Consider the following 13,493-nt stretch of genomic DNA (forward strand, 5'->3'; position numbering starts at 1 on the left):
GCTAAACTTTGGCTGTCCGTTTAACTGTGGGATGTATAAATACGCAGTCACGTTCGGTCAGTATGGGGGTGTTATCTCCGATGCTATGTGTAAATTGGGTATGCTCTTTTTACGTTAAAGAAACCTTATTACACATTTTTGAGTTTATCGGTGGCAAATTGCAAGTCTTTGTCCTTATCAATATAAAAAAGAAGATGTGTTATAATTGTCAATGAGAAAACCATCCAAACGATACCAAATAACACATAAATTAACAACTATAGGTCACTGTATGGCATTCAACAATGTGCAAAGCCCATATCGTATAGTCAGATATAAAAGGCCCCAAAATGACAATGAAAAACAATTCAAACGAAAAACCCTACGGCCTAATTTATGTACAAAAAATGAACGAAAAAGAAATATGTAACACATAAACAAACCTATCAAACATAGTCTCATTTTTAAGTTGTAGCCAACATGTACCGCCATTCGTCACGGTAGATCTACCTAGCAGAACTTACTTAGTGTATGTTAATGCGTTCTCCTCCTCAATATGCATAAAATATTTCGAACTAAACGTTAAAGATCACAATCATTCTATCAATAAATCAAACATTTCTGTTAATTGCCCTATTAAACATGTTTAAGTTTGTTAAATACAAATGTACCTTTCGATTTTTTCCATATAAATGAAGATAAGACTAAGCATATATTTTGCAGGAATTTTCATGGTTTTTTTTCTCTGGTAATACGTAACGTTAATGGTAATAATATTATTATAGCATATGCGTTTTTCGACATATTTTCTTTCTTCAGTGATGTTCGAGGCTAAAATATTCGAAAATTCAAAACTTGTTCAAATAAGAACAGCTGGTAAAACAAAAAAAGAAACAAAAGTGTAAACAAAGCTGGGTAATGAATAATCGCTTTGCAGGAGAGAGATACGTTCCAAAAGTTAAAATAATTTCGTAACTTCAAATTGCAATAATACAATATCCATATTTGCGTGCCAATTACGAAGTACATGTTACTGACCTGGTTGTGCACTCGGGGACTAACAGTCTACTTGCATAGGTGTCACCCCTTTTGTAGTTATAACATTAATGATACCGACTTTACTTTTATAGGTGCGCACGATAGTTAGCTAAAATTGTGATTGAGAAAGAAAAATGTGACATTTTTCTTTTGTTTTATTGAGCTTTCATTGATATTTAAGTTGATTGGAAGTTTCTCTTTTAAACAACTCCTATTGGCTTTGTAAATTTATAAAGCTTACTTAATTTAAGCGTAGAAATTATACGGAATATATATCAAGGGGACATTCAAACATCATAAGTCGAGAGAACCTGACAACAACATGATAAAAAACAAAAGACGACACAAAGTCAAACAAATTCACAAAACACTATAGAAAAAACTAAAGACTGAGCAACACGAAAACATGTGAGGATCCCATGGTAAGTTCATATTCTGTTATGTCATAATCAAGGAAAGAGAACGTAGTATGTCAATAACAATTAGGATTACCAGACAAACAGATGAATAAATATATACTAAGAACTACTTGAACCATATTTGAAAACAACTTTAACCGTTTCAGAGGGTTTTTGGTGAAAGAAAATTACGGACGCCTGCAGATCGGACGCAACATATTTGTAAACGCTATTTGTTTGTCCTTTTGGCCTCAAGCTTAACAAGAAAATAGAAACATCTAAGGAAAAGAGTTAATTCCCAAAGCAAACACTGAACTCTTTAAATTTTGCAAAACACTCATTTGCAAATCTGCACCGCATTTTCTTGAATATACGGTGTCATGTTAATAACCAAAATATCCAGATACCACTGCCTCCATATGTAGCCTTTGCTTTTCTATTAAAAAAACATTTAATTCATAAGATACCAAGTTTTAAAGTTCTAGACTATAAAGTTCATTTGTAATTTAAATGTAAAACATGATAATTTATAACCCCAAGGGATTCTTGGTTAGATACCATTAGATCTGTGTAGTTACATGTGATTTATTTATCACATGGCACAAATAAAATTCTATTGAGTTCCAGTTATGAATATATAGTAACATGTTAGTTAAAATAAGTTTTGTTTAAAAGTAAACTGATTTGCATTTATAAATAGTTTATTTAGTATTAGAAAAGCAAGTCACAAAATTACAATATTTAGACTTAAAATATAATATTTTGAGTCATAAATACGATATAATTTTTGTTTAGCAATGTTATAACACCCAAAGAATTAGATGTACTTTATCATTAAAGTAAAAGAAGTGTTACCGAAGCTTGAAGTATGATTGTTTTCTGTTGTTGGTATTTTGTATATTTCAAATTCTTGTGAAAAATAAAATGTTATTCTTATTTCTAAAGTTTTAAATAAACTCATCATAGATACCAGGACTAAATTTTGTACATACGCCAGACGCGCGTTTCTTCTACAAAAGACTCATCAGTGACGCTCGAATATTTAACATTAATCTACTAGTAGTATACATTTATCTTGGATACCCAAATGTTATAGAGAGGAATACATGATTTGATTGTTATATAAAAATAAAAAAGAAGATGTGGTATAATTGTTAATTTGACAACTCTGCATCAGAGACCAAATCATATAGAAATTCTTGACACCCTACCACCTTCAACAATGAGAAAAATCCATACCACGTAGTATCTGTTTGGTCCTAAAATGGAATTTACATTACCATCAAAATGGGTTTTTGTTAAGGATAAAACTCTTTAAGTCTATTGAAAATCCTTTTTAGAAAGTTACAACCTTGTTCCTTAGAAAATCTATTCAATTTAAAAAAAAAAAAAAAAAAAATAAGAATTTTAACAAATTTCTTGGCATATCAATTTTAGTTGATAAAATGCTGTCAAATGTTTAGTAAATTGACTCCAAATAGAATCCTTCAACCCTTGAATATTGTAGTTTCCATCATCTATTTTATAAACTTATAAAAGAGGGACGAAAGATACCAAAGGGACAGTCAAACTCATAAATCCAAAACAAACTGACAACGCCATGGCCAAAAATGAAAAAGACAAACAGAAAAACAATAGTACACATGACACAACATAGAAAACTAAAGAATAAACAACACGAACCCCTCCAAAAACTAGGGGTGATCTCAGGTGCTCCGGAAGGGTAAGCAGATCCTGCTCCACATGTGGCACCCGTCGTGTTGCTTATGTGATTACAAATCCGGTAAATAGTCAAATTCGGTAGGTCACATTCATGAAAGGGAAGGGGATTGTAGTTACGACGTAAGGAACATATCCGATATCATTTGTGAAACGGTTATTCCACAACGGTCAATATAACAGTTTACTACCAAACAGATTTCATTTTAACCTACAAATTACTGTATATTCATAACGTGATTCCCAAGGGATTTTATTTGTCCCATGGGATAACATAAATCCAATGGGCCTACAAAAATTCAATGGGATAATGTTTAATTACATGGAGTTATGGTAAATCTCCCATTCAAATTACAAAAGACCTCAAAGGTCAAGAGCTTTACAACTTGGTATTTAATGAAAATTTTATAAAAATATCAAAAATTCGTCATCAAAACACTAAAATGGTTATGGCCAATTTTGTCTAACTTTTGGACTCATGTTTGACCTGTTTGACTGGGGTATTGGTTTCAATGCAAACTGTCTGTCTCCATTCAACATACTATCATTTTCAAGTGGCAGTCAAAATTTTCTCGCAGTTATCCTGGTCGACCCCTACATTGCAGAACCTTCCTGTCGTATTCATTGTTAATTTGTTCTAGTCCTGAACATGCAAAAAATATATTTTTCACTAGACGTTAGGAAAACAATCATCGATCAAAAAAAAATTCTTGTGCATTTTGACAGGCACGTTATGTATACTAGTATATGAAAATATATACACAAAAAAAGTTTTTGCATACTTCTCCTTTAATATGTATGTACTGAGACACTGTATAAGCTAATTTGGATCATATAGCATACAACATATAATGGTTTGAGGCCATAGTAAGGCACTTAGTATGTTGCAAGTACAAATGTGCAAAAAGATTAACAAACCTTCATTAGCATTCAAAATATGAAGCTTGACTTCAACTCTGCCAGGTATTTCTGTATTGATATCACAGTCTTCTATCATTTTCGTAAGGAACGACATGACTGCAGCTTCAAATAATTCAGAATCACTGAGTATGCTCGCTGATATCGTTGTCAACATAATCAATGAGCCTTTCCTCACAAATTTTATCTTAAATAGTTTGTTTGATTGATCTCGAAGAGTTACTATTATTGCTTCTGGGTTCCAGTCCTTAGGAATTTCCATGTGCCATAGAACAGGACATTCTGTCGTATCTAGGTTAAGAACAGTACAATTTTATCTCTTTGTGTATAATTAACAACCAACATTATATTTAATGAAATGATAGAATCTTTATAAAATTAAGGTACATATTGTTGCTTTTAGTTAAAGTTATTGCACTTTTTTTCATTATTTCCTCTTTTAAAATACTACACATGTTAATATGAAACATGTTTTAAAAGACTTGTTGCAAATGTGATACATTTCTTAATTAATTTTACCTGTACATGCTTTCTCGGGTACAAATAAGTTAACAGGTCTTTCACACTTCACTGACAGCTCTATGTTATTTATTTTTCTATACATTTCCATAAACATGACTAAAATGAAAACCAAGTTCAGCAAATACTAATGATAAAACATTGAAAGAGTATGCATATTAACGAGTTTGTAAACGGAGATGAACGGCCTAAACATTTATGATTTCTTTCCGTCCAATCGATTAAACGCTATGCCAATAGTTATCAAAGGTACCAGGCTTATAATTGAATACGCCAGCAGCGCGTTCGTCTACATAAGACTACCCAGTGGCAGATCAAAATAGTTAGAAAGCCAAACAAGTATAAAGTTGAAGAGCATAAAGTATCCGATATTTCAAAAAGTTGTGCCAAACACGACTAGGGTAATCTATCCCTGGGAAAAGAAAATCCTTATTATTTGAATAATGAATACATTTGCAAACAGTTAATTTATGTAAAATAAATTGCTTCGCTGAGCGCAGCTCGATATGACCGTATATGTCCAACCCTGAACAGTTGATGCAAAAATTGGCACAATATTAGCACTTGATACAACAGCGAATTGACTCCCCCCCCCCCCCTTTTTATATGCAAAAAAAAATATTTGAAGAAATTTTCTTTTTAATTTTTGAAATCTTAAATGAGAAAAAAATTGTCCGCTCCCACTATTTCTTATTTAACTCCAAGCACCCCCCGCCCCCCCCCCCCCCCCCGATTTTTTTTCACCTGCCTCCCTTTTCCTTTTCCAAAAAAAATGTTTTCCGTCAAAATATGGTCATAATCTCAATTCAAATATCAAATGGAGTTATGCATCCATAATTACCCATTTAAATACATTTTTCATTAAATGTCATTGGATTACCTTCCTTACACTGATTTAAAGTTGTCTTAAGTTTCCATTAACCAGGACGCCCTTGTTTCCCCTCTTTTGCTCCCAATTCTTTAATGGTTTGAGCCATAACTCCTAAAAGTCAATCGTACCCATCCCTTTGTGGTATGGAACTTGTGGTATAATTTTAGAAAGAATTCATACAATTTAACACAAATTTTTTTCCATTTGAAGTTATAAACCTTGTGTTTAAATTTCATGAATTTCTATTCACTTATACTAAGTAATTGTCCGGAAACTAACTGTCTTCGGACGACGCGGACGACGACGACGACAACGTGATACCAATTGTTTGCGGTCGTATAAAAATGACTATATAATTGATATTCATGTCAACACCGAAGTGTGACTACTGCGCTGGTTATATACCGGTACAAAACGTCCACCAGCAGTGGCATAGACCCAGTGGTGTAAATAGTTATCAAAGGTACCATGCTAATAACAATATCGCGTTATACATAACTAGACACAATTAACAAATAGAAGATTAAAAAAACAACCAAATGAACTGAAACTAGAGGCTCCAATGAGCCTGTTTCGCTCACATGATATTTTCATTTACAATTGATGCATGAAATAATACAACCGTTATACTTTTGCTCTAGTTTAAGATATACAAGTCAAAAACTGCATTTTTTCCTATGTTCTGTTTATAGCCATGTCTGCCATGTTTGTTGACATCGGACACATTTCTAAAAACTGAAAAACCTAATGCTTATTTGTGGCCAAGTTTGGTTAAATTTGTCTCAGTTATTTCAGGAGAAGACTTTTGTAAAAGGTTGCAAAAATTTACGAAAAATTGTTAAATTTCACTTTAAAGGTCAATAACTCATTATGGGGTCAATTGACCATTTTGGTCATGTTGACTTACTTTTAGATCTTACTTTGCTGAAAATTGTTGCTGTTTACAGTATCTCTATTTATAATAATATTCAATATAATAACCAACAACTGCAAAATTTCCTTAAAATTACCAATTCAGGGGCAGCAACCCAACACCGGGTTGTCTGATTCGTCTGAAAATTTAAGGACAGATACATTGTGAACAAGTAAACAATTTTACCACATTTCAGATTTGCTCTAAATGCTTCGGTTTCAGAGATATAAGCCAAAATTTACATTTTACCCCTATGTTCCATTTTTAGCCATGGCGGCCATCTTAAACTAAATTCCCCAATGATGATTGTGACCAAGTTTGGTTATGGCCCAGGAGTTTCAGAGGAGAAGATTTTTGTAAAAGTTAACGACGACCATGGACGACGGATGCCAAGTGATGAGAAAGGCTCACTTGGCCCTTCGGGCCATGTGATCTGAAAAAAGTAATATATTTAAACGCATTGTTAAGAACATCGCCATATGAACAATGACTTTGAATATTTCATACCAGTTAAAGGAAACATAAGATCAACGCAATCAACAAACTAATATGTAAATATTATTGAGTAAAAGATTGGTCAATACCAAAAATATACTCTTCTTGTTTACCCTATACTATTTATCTACAACAACATAACTTTCCAAACTCAATAAATAATATAAGAAACTCCATGCCTTGTTTTTTTTCTTCTACCTCCTGCATCTTTGACCAGTGTTCATGCAATTTGGTTCCAATCTCTTTTTGTACGATATCTCCTGTATTTTGTATCTTTTCTGATAGTGCTTGTTGCGCTTGTGCTGCAAAATAGCTTGTTTCTTCAGTTGTGTGTTGTTTGATATCTTCCGTATTATTGATTGATTTATTTTCAAGTCTGTTTTCCATGCCAACTAAATACCCGACATTGTTATCAGAGGAGTTTTTCACTTCTAGTAGTACCTGCAATCAAAACAAACTAATGTAAATTGAACTGCCAAATATTGAGTAGGGTCTCGGAGGGTTACAAACGGCCTTGTCTTAGAAATTGATGAAATTACTGCAGATATCAATATAACTAGTTTAGTTTATTTAATGAATGGCTGTTATTTATTTTGAATTTATTGAACCATAAAATTAATTTTTGACTCTTCACATTGAATAATCCGCTAAGCGGATTATGTTAAATGTGAAGAGTCAAAAATTAATTTTATGGTTCAATAAATTCAAAATAAATTATTGCCATTCATTATAAATAAATTTCTATCAAAAATATGGCTAAAAAAATATATGTAAGAACGAATAACAACGTACACAGATGTTTGCGTATGAATACACAACGTTAGAGTGGGCGTGTCTCCATAAAAATTGATAACATTGAAAATAAAGCTAATTCTTTTAAATAAAGCTAATTCTTTTAACCAATCAGAAGACAGTAAATACACCAAATTTATTTATTTAATTTTGGTTTTTTGTTGCACTTCAGAGATTCTGTTGCTTCGTTGTTTTCCTCCTATAGTTGGCAAATAGTAACAACTTAACAACTTTATTTGATCACTCAGCCACAATTAATACGTGTAACAAGAGGAATACAATATTGACATATATACAAACAATACAAAACAATGGTGGGTATAACAAGGGGGAATTAAAAATACATTTTTAAACAATCATTTTACAAAATGTTCTTAAGTTTACTAATAAACAGTGGTATATTTTCTAATGCTTTTACATTACTTAGTGACAATAAGCCTACATTTTTTTGATAACAAGCTAGGATATCTAGTAAAGTAAATGTTAGGAATATGTATGTTTCGTATGTCTACGACTGTCGGAAACTGACACTCAAAAAGGTAATGAAATTCAGTGCCAATTCCTATATGACATAAGTGGTACATTCTTTCTTCTTTTGTAATGTTTGTCCACCTTCCGGTTTCTATGGGTATTTTTAAATTAAAACACCTCAGTTTTGTTAATAATTGTGGTTCTCTTGGAAAAAAAATTAGAAGGTAATTTTCTAGATCAAATTCTAATTTTAAATTGACCATAAAATTTTCCTCTTGATGAATTTTCTATTTGGCTATGCCATTTTCGGATGAACTGATCTACGAGCCTTTTCTTTACAGTAACTTTTAATTGGACTGAATGGCCTGGAAATTGCTGAGTCCATACATAGCTAAGTCCCGTGTTATCAAAAATAGACTTTAAAAGATTGATCCACTTTAAACTAGTATTACCTGATTGACTAAGCTTATACATTATTCTATATAACACACTGCTTAATTTGTTTAGTTGACAATAGGTTAGTTCCAAAAAAAGATCGTTTAAAGTTAATAGCTACCTCAATTGGAGTTCTTCCAAGTTCTTCATAAGACATAACATTAGGAGTAGTGGTTCTTAACTTTAGTATATTTTTGCAAAATTGTAGGTTAACTTTTTTTATCATCTGAATGTTTTCAAACCCCCACACTTCGCACCCATAACTCAGGATGGGAAGTACGAGGGTATCGAATAAGCTAATCTGTAAATCAACAGGTAATAATATAACAAACCTCTGTACACATGTAGAGAATGTCAACACACAACATTTTTTTCAATTTTAGACGTTACCTGTAATATATGAGGATTTGAATATTCTTCAAATATTCATTTTTAATTTGTATCAATATCCATAATTTTAATGATTTGCCTTTCTTTAACATTTTAGCACTGTCTGAAAACACTATTCTTTAAAGTTTAAATTAATTTCTGATAATTTTTGTGTGTTTTGTAAACATCACCAAGTCCCTCATATAGGCTAAACATTTTATCACAAGAACTATTTTTCAACATATTTCTTGAATCTTGTCCATAACCCTTGTATTTTCAACATTCTCTATTAACAGAAACTTTCTTATATTTCAGCAGTGATCAAGCGCTTCAATAGCATTTTGTATAAATGGCCCGAATACTCGTTTCCTGTATGGATATTCAGGAAATAGAAGACCAGATTCAAATTCAATATTTTAGTATAGTCTGACGACATACAATTACATATAGTTACACAATAGAATATGCATACAGGTTCACAAAACAGATTACAAGAAACGTTATATATATATATATAATCATTTTATGTGCCAATCTTTATAAAGATTTATGAGAGACTGTAAATCAATATTTAAATACAGTTTGATATATATCATACATGTTATATACATTAGAATACAGTAATTGGTAAACATGAATGCGACACTACGCTTTAATTTTTTTCCTGAACTATAATATTGGTATGAATGGATCTTTTTCAAGGTATGAGAATATATTTAACAAGTCGCTATCGCCAGAAGAGTAAATAATTAACATTCATGCAGTGGTATAATAAATTACAAAACGGTTTGCCATAAGAAATAGTTGCTTAGTCTATATATTCAATTTAAAGGATACTTTAATTCAAAATTTTATATTTAATCATTTATAATCAGTGAATACTGCACACTTTCTTTAAATACGTGTCTGTGTCAATATAAGATGGTCCGAGTTGGCTTAACACAGTCGCTCCAAAATTTCTCTGGACCGACTTGTCCTAAAATTAGAGCGATCGGCAGATAGTGATAAAGTTGATGTTGTTCAATACATATTTTTTAATGTGAAAGATCAGCTTATTTTCTTATATTACAAATCAGCATATTATTAAATATTGAAAATTCATTTGACTTTCTCAAAACATACAAGACGGGACTTCTTTCATTTATATTGTCATAAGGGTACAACGCAAATTTAGTTTCGATTGTTATCCAACAAAACGCATGACAGTCACAAACAATGATTACGTGTGATGCCGATAGATTCTTTTTTATTGCTTTTAAGAATAGGCCGATATAAAAGGTTTATTACAGATACAAATGTTTTAATTGACTTCTTCTTGAGATGGAAAAGGAATATTCCTGTATAAGTCTATGATTTCATAAAAAATTGTTCAGCATGAAGCTCGATAATTTACATAGAAAAGATATACAAAAATGGTGTATAAGCTTGGATGTATGGTAATCCCCCTTTTTTTAAAGCGGAGGGGCAAAATTCTTTTTTGCTACATACTAGTACCCTTTTGTTGACATTTAAGAATGGAGGTGCATGATTGCTAACTAACCTTCATTATTTTGGTAGAGAATCAATCACATTATCTTAGATATACAATACCCTATCAACGTTATTTTTTAATTCCGTTATTTCTTCCTTCTCTAATTCAGCCTTGCGCAAGAACTTGACTTGTTTTCTGAGAATCCGTTTGTAAGGAGGATCCGTAAGATCTACTAGCGCATTCTCTAAGTCACTCCACGCTGTATTCATTGAGGCCATGGTATAACAGTTCATTGAATAAGCATGGCATATCTGATTTCTTGTTTTGGTAATAATATTCAATGAAGTGGTTTCGTTTAGGGATAATATGGCCAAATTCCGAAGAAGAAACGTTATTGTACTAATATCAAGTTCTTCAATCGCAATGTTTCGTGTGATATATTTGTGAAGACATACTTGTACAATATCTCTGCTATTACGGACAATATGTCCTGTATTCTCAGGACCACTATCATCATAAAAAGTTTTAAATATCCAATTATCCATACATCTCTTACGTGTAACATTGCAACCGGCTGGTGGGCACTCACAACATAATAGCTTTTGAGATTGCCAGAGGTGCAATATTTCATGTTTTTTGTCATCAAGAAATTGTTTAAAATTTCCGTTGAATGTCGGTAAAAGCTTAACTTTAGCAAAGGCAGCAAGAACGTCAGTACCTGTGTCGACGACACATTTGAATAAGCGTAACAATTCACGGGCTTCGTGAGTGTTGCTACTCATTGTATGGGTATATTCAAATAGATATTAATTTTGTTTGAATGCGTCGATGTATGAATAGATTTATCCCAGATCAGTGTGACACATAATACTTTGAATGCTTTCACTTTTTCACTGGGCGAATATTCTCCGCATTAACATTCCATTTCCTATGATAATTGAATGTTTCTATGGCTTACATACCGTCATCTTTTCGTTTCATGTTAGGCACTGAATTCATAAAATATGCTGCAATGACAAATTGAAAATCAGCAATGGAAAATCTAATACACAAAAAACATGGCTTCTAATCAGTATTGCTATATGTGAATGCAAAATACGACTATAGTATCTGTAATCTTCCATCTGCTATTGTTCAGAGTTTCATTTTACATTTTATATGTGCTGACCTTTAATTGTGAGTGTTGTATTCAGCAATTGAGATATAGGTGAACAGGGACGTTTTTCCAAAAATAGATGTTGTTGACTTAAAGGTAAAGGTAACAAAGAAGTGTGTATTTTCTATTTTATTCAATAAACCGATCAAATACTACATTTAAATCTCACTGACTGCATGCTAGAATAATCAGCCCTTAATTCATACAAAATAAATTGGAATAAAACTTCATTGGGACTTATTAATACCTTCTCAAATTGTAAAATCAAAGTAAAAACAGTATTCAATAAGTAAGCAGGAATGCTTGTATAAACGTGTAGTTAAGTCAGGTCTCGGTCAATAAAACACAATAAAACTAAACCATATTCAATTTTGGTAAAGTTGTACTATTCATATTTATGTCTATATGAGATGTAAATTCGGTGAATTATTTTTAAACGAGGACTTGTTTGTTTAACCGAGCGATACTTTAGCACACGCTCGGAAATACATCTACAAAATGGAAACACATTTATACGCTTTGTAGTCGTTGTTTAAAGCAATCACCGATCCATCAATTTATCTGATGAACGAAACCCAATTTGAGAATAATTGTGTAATATATTTAAAAGCGCATTTATAAGTACTAATTAAGTCAATAAATACCTTTTCCATCAGGAACACAAAGTTTAACCAGATCACAAAGCAGTATTTAGTTAGTGTAAGGAAAACACTTTAAATGATAAAATTGACAACGAAATACACTTTAAATGGTTAACACATGTATGCGTATTCATCAGAAGTCACTGATGTATTTAACTATTCACTGAGGTTCACAAAAGGGTGCAAGAATTTATTTTTAATTTAGATACATTTTCTTGTCATGCAACGATATTAGAGATACTCTGTCACTTCAAATTATTAAGTATGAATTATCAAAGTTAGGGCAAGTTCCTACTCAAGTGTACACGAGATAAACAAAATAAAAAGGAAACAAACCAATAAACAAAATCGTCTATAAATATGGGCGCATTATACATGCGGGCATTTGGAGATTACAAATAAAAAAGCTTCTGATTACATTTACGAGCATTTATTCTAAAGGTAACACAAGTGCAACTAAAGATAATTCATAATACATATGGCTATAGCTTATAAATGTTCATGTTAAATATAATAATAATGACTATAATTTATAAACTTTTATAATAAATATGTCTATGCTTTATTAATTTTCGTAATAAATATGGCTATAATTTATTAATTTTCATTAAAAATTTGACTAAAAATCCGTAATTTTGAATATCTTTTGAATTCAATTTTTTTTTCTCCATTCCAAAATATATTAACCAAGCTAGGGCTATGAAATTAATCCGTTGTGAATTAAAATAAATATAAAAGAAACAATTATTGAGAAAGAATAAAAGAGTTTGATAAAAACAAAGAAGGTTGGAGGAGTTAACAGAATTTCGTTTCTCAAAACAATTGGCTACAAACTGTCTACAGTGTCGACATGTTAAGTTAGTACTTTTACTGTTTATATTTTATATGTTTTGACATTTTATCATTTATATCGCTAGAATTAAAAACTTGTGCATAATAAAACAGACTTGTCCTGCTTTAAATCCAAAATTGCGCTCCCTGACTGTGAGCAGGAGACTTAGACTAACATAATTTGTACTTGTATTTGTAAATAGCTAAATAATTATTATCTGTATTGGTTCATTTCCGATTGTCCCACTTTTCAAATTTTGGAGTTCTGATGGTCCCACATTATTTTATATTTATTTTTAAGTAAAATGTTCTTACATAAGCAAGGTAACAGTTGTTTGATGTGCTAAATAAACAAGAATTAATAATTGCATGTTCAAACTATTATTCTGATATCAATTTGATAAAAAGTAAAACATTTTATAGATTAATACACTTAAGCTGCTGTCAAGAATCACTTTTTAGGATTTTTTAGCCCAA

The 13,493-nt window shown here is 31.4% G+C and overlaps 1 protein-coding gene and 1 long non-coding RNA gene across 2 annotated transcripts in view; both read right to left on the reverse strand.

Moving 5' to 3' along the window:
* LOC143055535 (caspase-3-like) overlaps positions 1–4,967 on the reverse strand; it is a 43,423-nt gene extending 38,456 nt beyond the window's left edge. The window contains exons 1-2 of the mRNA XM_076228689.1: positions 4,572–4,967; positions 4,053–4,343 (exon numbers count right to left, since the gene is read on the reverse strand). Coding sequence (XP_076084804.1) covers positions 4,053–4,343; positions 4,572–4,668 — 388 coding nt within the window. The 5' untranslated portion in view covers positions 4,669–4,967. The remainder of the gene's footprint in view (positions 1–4,052; positions 4,344–4,571) is intronic.
* A 2,123-nt stretch (positions 4,968–7,090) lies between these two features.
* Positions 7,091–12,283, reverse strand: LOC143054735 (uncharacterized). The gene is made up of 3 exons (XR_012971809.1): positions 12,189–12,283; positions 10,508–11,395; positions 7,091–7,291 (listed from the first exon to the last, which is right to left on the reverse strand). It is a non-coding gene; the product is annotated as an uncharacterized LOC143054735 (long non-coding RNA).
* Positions 12,284–13,493: the final 1,210 nt, after the last annotated feature.

This window comes from Mytilus galloprovincialis, chromosome 12, assembly GCF_965363235.1.
Source record: "Mytilus galloprovincialis chromosome 12, xbMytGall1.hap1.1, whole genome shotgun sequence".
In the NCBI taxonomy this organism is placed as follows: domain Eukaryota; kingdom Metazoa; phylum Mollusca; class Bivalvia; order Mytilida; family Mytilidae; genus Mytilus; species Mytilus galloprovincialis.